This window comes from Nicotiana tomentosiformis, chromosome 4 (genome assembly GCF_000390325.3).
Source record: "Nicotiana tomentosiformis chromosome 4, ASM39032v3, whole genome shotgun sequence".
In the NCBI taxonomy this organism is placed as follows: Eukaryota; Viridiplantae; Streptophyta; class Magnoliopsida; order Solanales; family Solanaceae; genus Nicotiana; species Nicotiana tomentosiformis.
Genome location: NC_090815.1, coordinates 41,493,281 through 41,512,258, shown reverse-complemented (window position 1 = coordinate 41,512,258; position 18,978 = coordinate 41,493,281). Strand labels below are relative to the sequence as shown.

The 18,978-nt window shown below is 40.2% G+C and overlaps 1 protein-coding gene across 1 annotated transcript; it reads left to right on the top strand.

Moving 5' to 3' along the window:
- The first annotated feature begins 13,766 nt into the window (after positions 1–13,766).
- LOC138909560 (uncharacterized) lies at positions 13,767–14,240 on the top strand. The gene has a single exon (XM_070200766.1). It carries the CDS (start codon positions 13,767–13,769, stop codon positions 14,238–14,240), a length of 474 nt encoding a protein of 157 aa, XP_070056867.1.
- Positions 14,241–18,978: the final 4,738 nt, after the last annotated feature.

Below are 18,978 nucleotides of genomic sequence, written 5' to 3'. Positions count from 1 at the left end.
CTCTATAATCATCAACACATAAGTCCACCTTGGCATCCCCCCCAGCCTTTATGTAGGCTTAATCTGTCTTCCAATCTTTGGCTTAGGGTATTATCTATTACATTAGTCTTTCGTGGACTATATGTAGCATCCATGTTATAAACTTCTAACAATTCAAGCCTTTCTCTGTGACGTGGACTCAATTATTTCTTTTAACAATATACAAAAGTCTCATATAGTTGTAAGAATGTCAACATATATGTTGCATGGATAACACTCCAAAATCTTAAATGTGTTCATAATGTAACTAACTGTGGGTCATAGATCGAGTAATTCCTTTCATGCCTTCTTAGTTGTCTTCAAATGTAAGCAATTACTTTTCCTGGTCGTTCTACCACTTGTTGCATGAATACTTGGCTTATCGTCAACCCAAGATGCATCTTCCTCTCCAGGACTTCGGAAAGGAACTTTTGGAACACCAATTCTTGGTGCGCACACATACTAGAATTTCATGTAACTCATTTGATCTCGATTATTACTTTTGACTTTACTTCCCGTTCATCAGTAACGATATGTGACACTTTCTTATGGAGTGTATACAATGTTGTAGTGAGATTGTTGTTGCCAGATCATATCTTCTTTAGGTCACTATGCTTAGATTGAAGCCTTATTCCTTATTTTATCATCTAGTCTTTTGTTGCAGCACTTAGGGAAGACCCTCTGACTCTTGTAAAGTTGTGATCTTATTACATCGTATACACGACAGAATTTTTGATGTTCTTACTCACCTATATTTATCCTTAGTTACTTACCTCTGCGCCATTATGCTCGTAGGGCTACTTCTGAACTAAAATTTTAATTGTTTCCCGGTGGCACTCTTTTTTATTTCTGTAACACTTAGACACTATCCTTAACTACCCTAACTCCTATCTGAATATTTTTCAAGGATTACGATGTCATATCTGTGAGACTGAATTCCCTATGTTGGGGTTCACTACATTTACCTTGCATGATCTACTGATTTATCTATATCCTCTTGTCTAGTCATAATTAGGCTCTTCTTGAATCAACTACTAACTACTTGTTGGTCCATTCTCATATCTATATTCCGCGTAATCTCTCCTTGATTATGTCATTTGTCTTAACTTACCCATCGCACTGGCTCTTTGTGTATCAAGTGTCCATTTACACCTATCTATCAGTAACATCCTGTCCGGGAACCCCTACTGCCTCTCCCCGACATCGTTCTTGCATAATGTCCTGGAGTCGTAACATATCTATAGGATCTGAATAAATGCAATCTCATTCCTTTCGCCTTTTTACCACATTCTTCCTTTACTATTCCATAGTTACCTGAACCACTTAACTCCAACTTAATACCATATCCCTCATCTTCCCCCCTTTAGGGGAGTACTAACATATAATACTATGAAGATTTACCAATAAATATTTTACCTCTTCATCTTCAGTATCTTTTCATGTCTTCAGTGACTCTTGCTCGCCTTGTGGTAGCCCTTCTCTATCAGGGATAATTGAATTTCTTACGCGCGAGGGTGACACCTAGTGTAACTGACAGACTTAGTTCCTTAAGCTTAATTCTTCTCACAGTACTTGCTTTAGGGAAGCGTCTTACTGAATGACCTTTAAAGGTTATTCTTCCATTGTCCATTCTATCATTGCCGAAATGCGATCTCTGAAATTTTCACGATGCCGACTATTATCAAATCCTTTGGTCCCTAAATCTTGTTCGATTTTTTTTCATGTTTACTAGCCCATGCTAATTTATATTACTCCTGGGGTCTAACTTATCCTTCTAGTAATCATGTTGGAGTCACCAACTCAATTCTTGAAATAAGGATATGACTTTATGGCATATACTCTTTTATAGTCTCAAGGCATGCCACCTCTTGCCTTTTCCTTTATTTGATTATAGACTCTGTCATCCTGTCATATTATGATTTACCGTTACCACCCTTTTATCACATCTTACTTGTAATGCTTTATTTACTCTCTTCTTATTCTCCTGCTAATATCTCTGTTTATTACCTTATTCTGAAAACTTCAACAAAACATTCTTTCACTTTTATCTCTCCTTACTCCATCTCACTGGTTCTTCGGGTCGCCTACTATTCTCTTTTTACTAGGGGGAGTCATACTAAGGTAAATATTTATCCCTTCTAGGATTCCACTACATGTCTTCTGATATTTTTGAATTTTCTAGTATTCATATCTAACTGTAGTATTCTAGAGTGCACCATCTGGTATGCACGATCTAATAGGGCCTCAAACAGGGTCACATCGTCAAGAATTCTCTCTCTACTATTGCCCTTACCTGATGATGTATTAGCCATCTGGCTAGCTGTAATATTTCTAATTGAAGGCATCTCTATATCATTAGCAAACATAAGTCTTGGCTCGAACTCTTATAACTCAGCTCGATAGCACAATTTGGATTTGAAAGAAGGATAACAGACTCCTAAATGCCTTGTAGCTTCTTGTTTATAAAATGTGGTGCACAACAAATCTATAAATAAGGCTCTACTAGACTTGGCTTGTAGACTCCCTAGGATAGAATTGCTCTGATACCAAGTTTGTCACGTCCCAAACCTGGGGAGGCGTGGTCGGCACCCGGTGCCATATTTGGCTCGAGCGTACCACTTTATAACTATGAACTCTAGAGGGGTAACCCTCAACTTAGGCCGACAAGGCATACCTTACAAATCAAGGCCGACGAGGCCACCATGAATGTCTACAACCAGCAATACCAAACTAACATGTACACAGGGCTAGCAAGGCCACAATACTGATATACAAAATATACAGAACTCGTCTAAGAGCCTCTACAGATAACTGAACAGTATTATGGTCGGGATAGGGCCTCGATCTACCCATCAAACCTGTATATATAAAATGGACTCCAAGGTCTAGACCTGTTAACTCTGGGGAAGTGGAACTTACTAACCAAGTTGATGTTTGGTTCTGTCTGTTGGGAAGGTCTATCCAGCCATCTATCAGGACCTATTAGCATGAATTGCAATGTCCCCAACAAAAGGGACGTCAGTACGAAATAATGTACAGAGTATGTAAGGCAACATAATAACTGAAAGTTGAAACTGAGCTAATAATATAATAATTGAAAGTAACCAGGAGTCAAAGATAATATGAAAATATGCTTACCTACTAATACTGACTCAACCCTCTCAATATAGTAAGTAAAATAGTTGTCCGGTCCTATAAGGCTCAGTACATATAACTGTTCTGCCGTAGTAGGCTCGCTAATAGGCTCTCGGCTATGCTAGGCTCTATATCTCGGCCATTCTAGGCTCGCCCATAGGCGCTCGGCCACAGTAGGCTCGTATATAACTTACCATCTAATCAGAGGTTGCTCAATAGGGCCTGCCCACCGATTATAGCTCGATGGTGGTGAAAATACTGTAATACTGTATATGTATGAGACTAGGATAATGTACATAAATTCAGAAGTATGAACTTCTCTTTATATCTCGCTATCAAACACATATAGTTACGACATCATGCAAAAATGAAGGAAAGGTTTAGCCTTAACATACCTTAAATCCATTGAGTCCTTAATACCTTCCAAGTAATTCTTCAAACAACTCAACTCAATCTACCATAGCATAAGGAGATTCAAAATAAGTGTTGAGTAAAGGGTAAGTCCGCAACTTAAAACTAGTATCTCATTTATGTAAATTTGGGCACCATCTCCCCAGAAACAAGGTCCTTGTCCAATACCATATACAAACAACAACAATCAGAGAAATAAAATAAGAACAACATCAACAATAGGGTACAAAATATTTTACTAACAAGTCATCAACATATCACGACGAGCGGCAAGCTAGGATTGAATCCCTTTAGCACCCTTCAACCCCCTTATCATTAATTCTTGAACTTAATAATACATCAAGTATAATAACCAATTCCCTTTAAAGGATTTCCAACCTTGTACTCAATTTTAGAGTTACCCGAAATAGCCCAACACAAGATAATATCACTATCGACAATTTCCAAGTGCTTTATAGCCATTTCCTTTTCTAGTTATCAATTTCCTCAACAAGATTGACCTGTAAACAAACATAATCATACTAAAAATATCATACCCAACTTATTTTCCATAATTTCCAGCTACTTAAAGTTCATAAGAGCAAATTTCAAATCAATCCATCAAGAACTACAATATCTCAAGCTAATCCAAGTATTAACTTATAGTTTATCATCCTAACAACTTAACCAACATACAAGCAAGATTAAGAATAAATAGTAGGTTGTTATACTCACCTTATACAGTAGAAACAACTTGAAATTTAAGCCAAACACAACCCACAATTATTCTCAATGATAACAAAACCTTAAAGAGGTGGTGTTCTTCTCTAGAACTAACTTTTGATGTTGAAATATGGTGTAATCATTTTGGAATCACTTCAAACCCTTATGGTATATATTTAGGAGGGTTAGGAGGAGTGTAGGGATGAGGTTGGGTTGAAAATGAGAAATAAAGGTCGTCCAAATTATTTTTAAAGTAAAGTAGGTCGACCACCGCCTAAGTGGGTCCCATTGGGAGCTGCTTGCGTAGTCTCACAATAATGCGAATATCTCTCTACTCCGATGTCTTATCGGCAAATGGTTTAATGAGTTAGAAACTAGACTCATAGATCTTCAATGTGGTAGATTAAGTATATTGAGAGAAAAGCTCTGCTACATTTGACCTCAATTTCAGCAAATTTATGAATGTAAGTGAACCTATTGCTCTGATACCAAGCTGTCACGATCCAAAACCTACTATAGGTCGTGATAGCGCCCAACGTCATCGTTAGGCAAGTCAAAGCTGAACTATCAGCTTAGTTATTCATTTTATTATTTTTGAAATCATGAATCTTATTAGATAGAGAAATCAATGCAATAAAAATAGTAGGTACGTACAATTTAATTAAAATATAAAGTGAAAGTGTGTCAATATAAAGCGAACAATAAACAAATTCTAGAACACTCCCAAAATCCAGTATCACAAGTGCGTGAGCATCTACTATGAAGTACAATAACAATACATCATATGTATGGATTACAAGGTAGACAGGATAAAGTAAATAATTATGATGGAAACTCAGTCTGCTGTGAATCGTGGCATGGAATACAACTCACCATAGAGTCCCCTCAGCAGCGGCGCCTACGTGCCCAAGTGACCCCCAAATGAACCTGTCAAATCCTGCACATTTAGTGCAGAAATGCAGCAAGAGTATGTAAATCAATGTGTACCTAGTAAGTATCTAGCCTAACCCCGAAGAGGTAGTGACTAGGGGTCGACATTGACACTTACTAGTGGTCCAGCAAATCAAATATAATAAAGTAGGCAAATATGAAACATGGTAGGTAACAATGAGTACAAGTATAGGCAAATAATATGGTCTACAACTGAACCGTGAAAACAAAGTCCTCAAATACTGGATACCTCTCAAATGAAGTACGTAATGGTCAAAATCAAATCAACGGTCACCTCTCAAGTTTGGAAAATTCATGAGTACACGGACTTTTTATCAAGTATTTTGCACGATTCTGTCGAGGCGAGCGGCCCGATCCCATAAGAAGGGTGTATAGAAATGCTGAGGCGAACGGCCCGATCCCATAAGAGTGTGTTACAATATCCTGCCGAGACGAACAGCCCGATCCCATAAAAATGTGTTACAATATCCTGTCGAGGTGAATGCCCCGATCCTATAAGAGTGTGTTACAATATCCTACCGAGGCAAACGGCCTAATGTCGTAAGAGTGTGAAGCGTTTACGAGTCTTTGACCCCACTCACGGATATACGTCTGAGTTATGAAGTTTAAGGAAACATTTCGAAGGGTATGCACAAGGCGGAAAAAATTCACAAGGGAAGCACAATTTTCCACGGCTTATCAAGTAGCTCATCCAATATCTAAAATAGCGAATCCATTACTCTACGCGAGTCTAGTCTTAAGTCGTAACGTGAAATAAAGTAATTAAACATGCAAGAATAACTCAAATAGTATAATTAAAGCATGGCGTGAATCTATGTCTACCCGGGCATAATCAGGTACTCTAGCATACGCACGGACACTCGTCATCTCATACGTGCGTAGCTCCCATAACATGTAGCATGTAATAAGTATAACACCTATGGGGTAAATTCTCCCTCACAATGTTAGACAAGAGACTTACCTCGCTCTGAAGTTCCATAACTGGCTCCAACGCCTCTCTAGCACCTCAACCAATGCCCATCGATCCGAAACTAGTCAAACAATCATGAAAATCAATAAAACAATATACTCCAACACTCGTAATTAATCAATTTATAACAATTCTTAACTCCGCTTAAAAAGTCAACAAAGTCAACTCTCGGGCCCACGTGCCCGGATTCCGAAAATGTTTGAAGATAAACATTGCCCATAACACTACGAACTCAATTATATAATTTATTCCTAATTCCATACCCAATTCCGTGGTCAAAACTTGAAATTATAAATTCTAGGGATCCTACCAAGAATCCCACATTTTTCACTTAATTTTTTGAATTTACAAGCCTTAATTCGTATATTTAGCTCACAATGTGTAGAAATCACTTACCCCATAATAGATGATGAAAATGTCACTCCAAAATCAGCTCACATGGAAGAAATGAAGAGAAAATGAGCTACACCCCCGATTTTTATAACCCAAAAGTATATGTAAAAATATGACACTTCAAACAAAACCCTGTCGAATTTTAGTCAACAAATATAAGAAACTAACATATAAAATATTAATATAGAAAATTTATCAACCTAAGTATTTTTGTATGAATAATTATTAAATATATCTTGATTAGTTATAAACATTAAATATTAATTTTCTTATAACACAAAAATATCTGAAAAAAGATGACAATTCAAACAAAACCCTGCCAAAGTTTAGTCAAAAATGCAAGAAACTAACATATAAAATATTACTATAGAAAATTTATCAACCTAAGTAATAATATAGAAAATTTATCGATTAAATATTAATATAAAAAATATCACAATATATTTAAAGATGTTAAACGATTAAAGGAAAAAATATTTTAATTAATATTGTTCAATTTACAAACATTTTCATGGAGCTTCCCCCTATGCATCTTAGACCTGTTGTTCGAGAGCTACTGTTGCTCCAGGATGGCCATAGGTCTTCACACATCTGGAATGGATAGTTGTTGTCCCAGTCCTTCCACCCTAGACGTATAGACGATCTTTGGGAGTTCATTAGGGACCACCTTCTTCATCCTCGTACAGTTAGATGCCTTGAGCGTACGAGGTTTTATCGGATTATAGAGATCGACCGGTTGCAGTTCGACTGGCCCGAGATCATGGCTATGATAGAGTGGTAGCGACCGGAGACGCACACATTTCATCCACCTATCGGTGAGGCTACCATTACATTAGAGGACGTGAAGGTTCTATTCGGGTTGCCTGTTGTGGTATGACTGTTAGCTACCCACAGGCTCTTAGGGACTATACGAGAGAGGACTATATACATATGTTGCAGAGGCTCATCGGTTTCTAGCTTGCGGAGATGATTTCTTTGAGTGGTGCCAGTCGATTGTAGCTGTCGCCCGTTAGGCAGCATCTGGTGGCCCTGCACATGAAGATTACTGATGACTCACCGACAAAGGCTATCGAAATGCAGATGAGGTTGTTTTTGCTGATGATGTTTGGTGGTATTATGTTCCCGAACACTTCAGTAAACCTAGTTATCTTGCGATTTCTGCATCATCTAGAGCAGCTAGATGAGTTACCTACTTACAGGTAGGGTGGAGCTGTTCTAGCCTACCTTTATAGGCAGTTGTGTCAGTCGTCCATGGGCACCGTGAGAGACATTGCCGGTTTTATTCCGATGCTGCAGGTGATAACATTATCAATTTTTTTCATGATTATAACAGAGATAGTACAAAATGACTTAAATTTTACGTCCACAATCAATATTAGGTTTGGGTCTGGGAGCGGTTCCTGCAGATGCAGCCACCTCTCCAACCGATAGCTCCAGATGCACCACCTCCACTATTTCTACCACTTGCTAGGAGGTGGGTAGATAGGCGAGGCTGCGCCCGCGAGGTCGAGTCCGACATCATCTCCCTTATTACAAGGACCTATTGGATTTACTTGAAGATGCTAAGGTACATATATGACTAAGTTTGTTTGATTATGCTTGACCTGCCTTACATTTACTCATGATTCTTGTGTTTAATAAATAGTTCGTATGGAAGCCATACAGCTACGAGCTCATCACTGGATTGCCAGATTATTGCTCCCGCGGTCGAGCTATGTGGATTTCTTCAGTCCCACTTATATGTCTCGATATAGTCGAGCAGCATGCCACCGAGCGAGTCCTTCGACAGTTTGGTCGACGCCAGCTTATTCCTATTTTGCCCAGTTGGCACATGACACGTTACGAGCGGGATGATCACTACAAGGTCGACCAGACATACTTGACTTGGCTGGAGGCCCAGATAGAGGATTGGGATCAGATATATGGCTTGATTCCGCCATACCCTCCACATGACCGTTTGGACGGGGGAGCATGAGTGTATGGGTTAGTATCGTCGTGTTACTCATCTTCTGATAGGGAATCATGTTCATCGCATTGGTGGTTGGTACGTTCCATATGCCGGGAGGCATGAGGCACTGGTATGTTATTTGATATACTTACTTATCATGTTACATTACTTTAACATCCTTCCTTAAATAATATGTTATTTGCTATGCAGGCTATTGGCTTACACCGGTTGTACCAGTTGGGACTGGAGATGCTACAGCATGCAGGCGATGGAGTGGCAGTTGTGCACATGATTGGTCATAGGGTTGCTAATCTTGTTGCTGACATATTGAGACGTGCCCGAGAGGATGCGTGATTAGGTTACGAGGCTGCGTATGTGCCGTCTGAGGAGTACCATCATGGGCCACACATTGCCCCAACACTTGGTATACATGGAAGGCATGGCTAGAGAGAAAGGGGTGGCCCACGTGGTCGTGGTCGTTATAGTGGTCGTGGTGGACAGCAAGGAAGGGGTCCCCAGCAAGGGGACTGTCATGACCCCAATTTTCCTCCATAGGATGTCGTGACTCTCTAAGACTAGGTAAGCCTAATAATTTTTCGGAATAACTGAATATAAAGCTAAAACTCAACCTGAACATTTGAAATAAATAAGGATTGCGATTCAAAATAGTTACAACTCCCAAAACCCTGTAGAAATAAGTCACAAGTTCCAAAAAGAAAAATACTAAATATCTCTATACATCATAGTCTAATGAGGAATGAGGAAAACAACACAATAAAGATAGAGAGGGACTCCGAGGTCTGCGGATGCTGTAGATGTACCTTGAAGTCTCCACGTACGGGCTAGCTCACCGGTACCTGGTCTGGTAAGCAGTACCTGGATCTGCACAAAAAGATGGTAGAAGCGTAGATGAGTACACCACAACGGTATCCAGTAAGTGCCAAGCCTAACCTCAGTAGAGTAGTGACGAGGTCAGGTCAGGGCCCAACTAGAAATAATAGGAAATAAGGCAGAAGATATAATAGTATAATGAAATGATTGAGAAGTGAACAATGAGAATTTATAGAAAGATAACAACACGAGATTCAAGAAGACAACTACAAAGCGTGAGGAAAAACAAGATTCTTACAAGTTAATAAACAACAACAACGACAACAACAACACAACAAATAGAGGTAAACAGCAAGGGCGCTCCCGAGATACTGCCTCGTAGTCCCAAAAGTAAATACACAACAGGGGCACTCCCGAAGTACTGCCTCATAGTCCCAAAAGTAAATATGCAACAGAGGTGCTCCCGAGGTACCGCCTCGTAGTCCCAAAAGTAAATATGCAACAGGGGCGCTCCCGAGGTACCGCCTCGTAGTTCCAAAAGTAAATATGTAACACATAACCAATGGAACAATGAAATTACAGCAAGGAATCCTACAGTTAAAGACTGAATACAAAATTAGGGAAGCAGGTAATTCAACTAAGCATGTTGCACAAATTGCAAGTAAGAGATAAGACACGTAGACATGTGACATTAGGCTAAACATGACGACTACATGTGCTAGAGTAACTCAATTAAGGAAATAAAAGGAACTATTTAGTAAAAACTAAATTTTAACATTTAGCCCGAGTACGCACTCGTCACCTCGCATGCACGGCGCTCACGTATTGTAATTTACCATCGCAGTACCAAATCCTAAGGGGAATTTCCCCCACACAAGGTTAGATAAGTCACTTACTTCAAATCTCGCTCAATCAATCAATAAGAATGCCTTTCCCTCGACTTTCCAACTCCGGGCGACTTGAATCTAGACAAAACAATTACATATTATAAATATAACTATATGAAACTAATTTAAATAATAAATCTACGACTTAAGCAAAGAATTAAAAAATCGCCCTAAAAAGTCGACTCGGGTGATAAGTGGGGATTTTGACTACTTATTAAGGCCCTTTAACTTTCGTTTTAGTCTAAAAGCACTTAATTGTGTCCCGAAAACCGATGAACTGTGCTTAATTGCAAGAATATTGTAAGATGAGCTCCCGAGATGAAATCCAACTCAAGAAGGAGTAATCTAAACTCAAGGACAAAAACAGGCACAAAAACTCAGAAGTGCGGACCGCAGAATATCATCTGCGGTCACAGGTTGTGAATAATCTTACATCAGAGAATGTTGCAAAGTGCGGTCCGTACATGAAGTGTGCGGCCGCAGGATCTGGGTTAGAGAAAAAGTTCAGAGAACCGACATCTCAAGTCCACCAAAAGTACGGACCGCACAATTATTGTGCGGCCTCCGAAGAAGAGCTACGCGGACCGTAGAAGAATAAGGTGCGGCCGTAGATCAGAATTATGCGGCCACAGATTTCCAATCCTGTCAAGCTGAAGAAAAGTGCGGACCGCACATGGAATTGTGCGGACCGCACATGGAATTGTGCGGCCGCAGAACCTCCAAAAGGGCATTTTTGTCCGAAAATTCCAGCCCTCTATAAACAGAAGAGTTTCACTTTTTTAGGTTAACTTTTGATATCAGCTACTACAGTAGACGGTTCCTTTTACTCTTTTTAGTAGTTTTACTATTTTGAGCTTTTTGAACATAGAGTTTATCAATTTAATTAGCAATATGGGTTTAATTATCATTTCTTCTTCTTTTTCTTCCAATTTAAGCATGAGTAGCTAAATTTTTACTAGGGTTGTGACCCAACCCTAGTGTGTAAACTTAATGGGTGTTTGATTTATTGCTTGTTTATGGTTGGGTATTTAATATTTAGCCTTGTTCTTGCTTTTATTTGAAGAATTAATGGTTGCAAACATTAGTTCATGCCTATTTGACTTGGTCTTTACTTGAGAAAGAGAGACTTAGTCTAGGAAAACTTGGCTAACAAGAAATTGGGTCAATCGATAGATTGATAAGCCTAATTAAAGGGTTGAACCTAGAGATAGTAAAACCTGACTTGAGCTTTTATTCAACCGTTTTGTTCAATACCCTTTTGGACTTGATAAAGCTAAATTAGGCAAAATCACTCTCTGACCGAGAGGTATTGAATGGGTAACTGAGTGTTGATAGCTATAGTACACCCGACCAATAAAACAAGCTTTAAAGTTTACAACCCATTAGGCAAACACCTAGGTGAAGGTCATAGCCCTAGGCCTTTTATATCATTTGAAAAATAACAAAAATAATTTCCTAGTTTCCGTCTTTAAATTGCAATCGTAGTGTAATTTAGGTTTTTAAACAACCAAACTTTGTGGAAGTGCAAATTTAGATATACAAACTCACATGCTAAGATATATATTACTAACTCCCATTCATATAACTCCCTGCGAAATTCTACCCCGACTCTTGTTGGGTGTTACTATTGCCTCGACCGTTTTCATAACCTCGAATAGAGGAGTGAAATTGGACGAGATCAATTTTTAGTGCCATTTCTGGGGAGCTAAAACGGTGTTAGCTATATATTTAAGTGTTTTTTGAGGATATCTTCTTTTCCTTCCTTGTTACTAACGTGCGAGTATTGTAGGTGCAATCGTGGCAATCAACGATCTCGAAAACATAGCTGTAGGGGATGTGGATGTTGAGGATGATCAAATGGATAAGGTCCCTCTTGAATCTCAGGACATAGACGAGGCCGGCCTCCTTAATACAATGTACCCGCTCCACCCCCACCTCCACCACGAGCGGCTCCACACCGGGTGTTGCCGAATGAAGGGTATGCAAGTGCAATAGTCCCTCCCTGTATTAGGGCAGGCAACTTCCAAATAACCAACGTGATGCTCACTTTGCTCGAGCACCGAGGGTTCTTCACCGGTGCATCGGGTAAAAATGGTTATAAGCATTTAAAGGGGTTTGTAGATACGTGTTGGGGGAGCAAACAAACAAATGTCTTCGAGGATGCTTTGAGGCTAAGGTTTTTCCCTTCTCTCTATGAGGGAAAGCTTTAGATTGGTTGGAACGTTTGCCAAATCATTCCATTCATACTTGGGATGAACTAGCGGAGAAATTTATCTCTAAGTACTTCTCTCCCGGGAAAATGGCTATTCTTCGGGATGAAATTCTAGCATTCAAGCAAGATCCCAATGAACCACTATACGAGATATGGGAAAGATATAGAACAATGGTGAAAGAGTGCCCCAACAATTATATGACAGAGAACATGATTCAACAAACTTTCTATCGGGGGATCAATACAACCAACCAATGTGTAGTGAATCAACTTGCCGGTGGTTACTTCATGACTACGCCTTATACGGAGGCGTGTGATATCTTGGATGAGATGGCGGATACTTCTTCAGCATGGCAATCTCAAGATAATGTTCCACAAAGTGACCCCAACGTGATTCACCTTCATAAAAAGTTGCATAATCATGGACAAGCCATAGCCGAGTTGACTACCACCATGAACCAATTGGCAAAGGCTCAACTTCAACAAGTGCAAAACCCGAGGCAAGTCAATGCAATGGAGGGAGTAAATATGATGGTGAATAAGCGAAGAACAAGAAGTCCACAAGTGCAACAAAGAGTGGATAATTTTGTGCAAGATGATAGTGGATTTGCTCAAGATGAATCTTACAATGACCAAGAAGAGGAGGTCCAATATGTGAACAATTTTCAAGGGCAAAGAAACAACTTCCAAGGCCCTAGTCAACAATAATGGAGACCTTCAAACAATCAAGGCAATTGGAATTCTCAAAATCAAGGTAATTGGAGTGGTGAAAAAAATCAAGGCAATTGGAGTGGAAGCAATAACCAATGGAATTGGCATAACAAAAATAACCAAGGAAATTGGGGAGGCAACAACCAAGGTGGGTCGAACAATAATCAAGGAAATCGGGGGTCGGGTTTTCAAAGGCCCCCGATGTCTCAACAACCAAGCAACCCACCCCTATCCTTCCCATGGTCCTAGTTCTTCCAACAATGAAATGGGCCGTATTGAGAACATGTTCAAACAAATGATGGAGAAGAATGTCCATTCCGATGCCCAACTTGCTTCACACAACACATCGATCCGCAATTTAGAGATGGAAATGGGTCAAATCTCTCAAGCTCTAAATTCTTGTCCTAAGGGGCCACTACCAAGTGACACGGTGGTGAACCCGAAGGGTGGGAACAATACGGGGCATACCATGGTTGTTACTACAATAAGTGGAAGAGGTGAGAATGTACCCACCTCAAGTCAAAGGCAGCTTGTGGATAATGAGCAAGTGATAGAAGAAGAGGAAATCCCAACCAATGTAGGAAATCCCAACCAATGATGAAGGCACCAATGCCTAAGCCACCTCCTCCGTATCCTCAAAGGCTCGCGAAGAAAAATGGCGAGAATCAATTTAAAAAGTTCATTGATATGATGAAGAGTTTCTCAATAAATGTGCTATTAGTTGAAGACTTGGAGCAAATGCCCGGATATGCAAAGTTTATGAAGGACTTGGTGACTAAGAAGCGATCGATGAATTTTGAAACTATCAAAGTCACTCACCAAGTGAGTGTAATTATGAATTCGATGGCTCCTAAGTTAAAAGATCCCGGTGCTTTCACAATCCCTTGCACCATTGGAAATGACGAGTTTGCAAAATCTCTTTGTGATCTTGGGGCAAGTATTAATTTGATGCCCTATTCGGTTTTCAAGACATTGGGAATTGGGCAACCAAGACACACATCTATGAGATTACAAATGGTCGATCTTACAATGAAGAGACCGTTGTGGGTGATTAAGGATGTATTGGTTTGAGTTGACAAGTTCATTCTCCCGATGGACTTTGTTATTCTTGATTATGAAGTGGACTATGAGGTCTCGATTATTCTTGGTAGACCTTTCCTTGCTACGGGGAAGGCTCTTGTTGATGTGGAAGTCGGAGAACTCACTTTCCAGGTGGGTAATGAAAAGGTAGTGTTCCACGTGTGCAAATCTATGAGGCAACCAAGTAGCAATGAAGTGTGTTCGTTCGTGGACTTGGAGACTGATGTGATTATTGATGATACAAGTGTCACGATTAATGTGGGTGACATGTTGGAGGCCGTCTTGCTAAATTTTGATGATGACGAGATGGATGGTTTCATGGAATGTGTTACTTCTTTGCAAGGAATGGGGTCGTACAACTATGTATCCCAGAAACTTTTCTTGGATCTTGAGAACAGGAAAACTCCTCCTACAAAGCCTTCAATTGAAGAGCCCTCTATCTTGGAGTTGAATCCATTGCCTCCACATCTCGGGTATGACTTCCTTGGCCCTTGTTCTACTTTATTGGTTATTCTTTCCTCTTGTTTGACTAACGTGCAGGTTGAATCCATATTGGTGGTGCTCCACAAGAGGAAGAAAGCTATTGGGTGGACTTTGGCGAATATTCGGGGAATAAGCCCCGCGTTTTGCATGCACAACATTAACTTGGAGGAATATGCCAAACCCTCCATATAACATCAAAGGAGACTCAATGAACCCATGCAAGACGTGGTCAAAAAAGAGATCATCAAGTGGTTAGATGCTAGGGTGGTCTACCCCATTTCCGATAGTTTGTGAACTTCTCCGGTGCAATGTATCCCCAAGAAGGGGGGCATAACTATGGTCACCAATGATAAGAACGAGTTGATTCTAACAAGAACGGTGACCGGGTGGAGAGTGTGTATGGACTATCGGAAGCTAAACAAAGTGATAAGGAAAGACCATTTCCTACTCTCATTTCTTGACCAAATGCTTGATAGGTTGGCTGGACGTGCTTTCTATTGCTTTCTAGATGGATATTTGGGGTACAACCGAATCCTTATTGCCCCGGAAGATCAAGAGAAAACAACTTTCACATGTCCCTATGGCACTTTCGCTTTCAAGCGGATGTCATTTGGCTTATGCAATGCACCGGCAATATTTCAACGGTGTATGATGGCGATCTTTATGGATATGGTCAAGGACTACCTTGAAGTCTTCATGGATGAATTTTCGGTAGTCGGGGATTCCTTTTATGATTTCTTGGAAAATTTGAATAAAGTATTGGCAAGGTGTGAAGAAACGAACTTGGTGTTGAATTGGGAGAAATGTCATTTCATGGTCGAGGAGGGCATTGTACTTAGGCCACAAAATTTCAAAGAAGGGCATTGAGGTCGAGAAGTCAAAGATAGAGGTGGTTTCTAAACTTTCACCTCCAACATCAGTGAAAGGCGTGAGAAGTTTCTTGGGTCACGCGGGGTTCTACTGGCGCTTCATAAAGGATTTTTCCAAAGTGGTGAACCCCCTTGTGCAAGCTTTTAGAGAAAGATGCTAAGTTTCACTTCAATGATGATTGCATGAGAGACTTTGAATTGCTAAAGTTCAAGTTAATAACAACTCCCATTATCACCGCTCCTAATTGGAGTATTCCTTTTGAGCTCATGTGTGATGCTAGTGATGTAGCGATTGGAGCAGTTTTGGGGCAACGTATCAATAAGATTTTTCATCCGGTCTACTATGCTAGTAAGACCATGAATGATGCCCAAGTAAATTACACCATTACTGAAAAAGAGCTCCTTGTCATTGTGTTTGCAATTGAGAAGTTTTGCCCATACTTGATGGGTGCAAAGGTTATTGTTCATACGGATCATGCGGCACTTCGTTATCTTATGAGCAAGAAAAATTCAAAAGATAGGTTGATGATATGGGTGCTATTGTTGCAAGAGTTTGATATTGACATTCAAAATCAATGACTCTTTCCCCGATGAGCAACTTTTTGCCATTTCAATGAAGGAGGTGCCATGGTTGGCCGATCTGGCAAACTTCCTTGTATATGGAATCATCCGGGATGAGTTCTCTTCAAATAAAAGGAAGAAGCTCAAATGGGATTGTCAAGATTATTATTGGGACGAGCCTTACCTCTTCCCGATTTACACGGATGGGGTAATTAGAAGATGTGTACCGGATGAAGAGCAAAATGTTATTCTTGAGGCTTGCCATACTTCGCCTTATGGTGGTTACCATGGCGGAGCAAGAACGGCAGCTAAAGTGCTAAGTTATGATTTTTATTGGCCCACTCTCTACAAAGATGCAAGTGATATAGTGAAACGATGTGATGAATGCCAACGGGCCGGTGGAATCTCGAAGAAGAATGAAATGCCTCTCACTACCATTTTGGAGATCGATATCTTTGACTTGTGGGGTATTGACTTCATGGGTCCTTTTGTGAGTTCTTGTGAAACACCTACATCTTGGTCGCGGTTGATTATGTGTCTAAATGGGTTAAAGCCCTTTCTCTACCCAACAATAAAGCGAGAAGTGTGGTGGCGTTCTTAAAGAAGAATATTTTCACAAGATTTGTTACTCTGCGAGCTATCATAAGCGATGGGGGGTCATATTTTTGCATCAAGGCATTTGACACTTTGCTTAGTAAGTATGGTGTCACTCATAAAGTTATGACTCCCTATTATCCTCAAGCTAGTGGTCAAGTGGAAGTCTCCAACCGGGAGATAAAGAGTATCGTGTCAAAAACAGTGAATTCTAACCAGACGGATTGGTCAAAGAAGCTTGATGATGCATTATGGGCCTATCGGACTACTTTCAAAACTCCTATTGGGATGTCTCCATACCGGTTGGTGTTTGGCGAAGCTTGTCATCTTCCTGTAGAACTTGAGCACAAAGCCATGTGGGCTTTAAAGAAGGTGAATCTTGATTGGGATGTAGCCGCTAACTTGCGGGTAGCACATTTGAATGAATTGGATGAATTCTGGTACCATGTATATGCAAGTTCATCCTTGTACAAAGAGAAAATGAAGTACCTTCATCAAAAATACATCCGAAACAAGGAGTTCAAGGTGGGCGATCTTGTTTTGTTGTTCAACTAACGATTAAAGATGTTTCCCAGAAAGCTAAACTCCAAATGGAGTGGTCCCTTTAAAATTGTGGGTGTGACACCTTTTGGTGCATTGGACTTGAAGAACAAAAATGATGAGGTATTCCGAGTCAATGGTCAAGCTGATGATGGCCATGTGGTGGCAGTTTTTCATTTGAAGTGATGGTAATATGCGTCGTGTCGCGATGTTAAATCAAGCGCTTCTTGGGAGGAAACCCATGTTTTCTTTTTCTTTTTCTTTTCTTCTTTTGTAGATAGGTGTTATTTTGTGCTAACTAGATTATAAGTGTGTTGTAGGAATGAGTGTGCTTTACAGGAACTGTGCTCAAAAAATTGGTTAAGTGTGGAAAAAGTGTGGACCACACATGTATTGTGCGGACCGCACAATTTTGAATGCTACACCATAAGGCAATTACGGCCGCACAATTCTTGTGCGGACCGCACAAATTGAGATGGGAAATTGCAAACTCTCTGAAGTTTTGTCTGTCAAAGAAATGGCCAATCTGTGGCCGCATATCGAATTATATGGTCTGCAGTCAAAATCTGCGGTCGCACACAAATTGTGCGAACCGCAGGTCAACAAAAGCTATTGAGCCTTCAGGTAACAAAGTGCGAACTGCAGAAGGAATTCTGCGGCCGCACTCCTCCTTTATTTCCCAAGTCTGCCTGCAAGTGTAAATAGTAGCCTAAGGCCGGTGTACTAAATTTTTTCCCTATTTGAGCACTCTAAATTCTAAAACTTGGAAATCATCTGTTCAATCATTTGCCACACTTCATACACATATGTGATCACTTAGTTGCACTCCTTCATATCTGGTATGTCTAATTTCTCATATATATTTTCAAATTTTAGTTAAATTTATAATTTGTTAGATAGTTTTAGGCCATTTGTCAATAGATTTCAATTTTACTACCATGTGGGGGTTTAATCTGTGTTGGATCAACTACTAATTGCTTTATGGGTACTTGTAAATTGATTTGCATGCTTAATTGTTAATATCGTGACAATTGTTGAAAAATGTTGTAAACCCTAGGAGTCTGATCGACTTTGGTTTGAAACCTGCGGCCGCACTTGAAATTGTGTGGACCGCAGAGATTCCATCGCGGCTGCACAAGAAATTGTGCGGTCCGCAGAAGTAGAGAATAGAGGTCTCTCTCCGGCACCCCAGATTTCCCCCACAATTGATGAAACTTTGAAGAAGCTCCTGGAAAATCAAAACACGATCATGGCCACTTTAGTGCAGCATGGGGTAGTGATTTGCATTAGCCGAAGACATTCCATTTGACATGTTGATAGACCCGCACCACCCAGGCCCAGCTCCTACATCATCTATAGTACCAGCTGGCCAGTCTGAGAAGCCAGACATTGCTGCTGACACTGCTAAGGCAGTCCGTCAGATATTCACCAACCCAGTCACTCCCGGACTTGAGGATGATAAGATCCAATTGGATGACGCTGAGGGCGGTGCCACTGCTGGGGATACAGAGATGGCCACAGAGCCATAGGGAGTTTTCTTCACTCTCACCCTTCTCTTACTCTTATGTTGTTAAGCATTGAGGACAATGCTTATTTTTATTCGGGGGTGGAGTTTCTTTGACATATTCTGATGATTCTGTATTTTGATAACTATGAGACATTTGGCTTTTAATTAACTTATT

Excerpts from the sequence above, each read along its gene's own strand:
- LOC138909560 (XM_070200766.1), top strand. The coding sequence starts at position 13,767 with ATGAAGGCACCAATGCCTAAGCCACCTCCTCCGTATCCTCAAAGGCTC.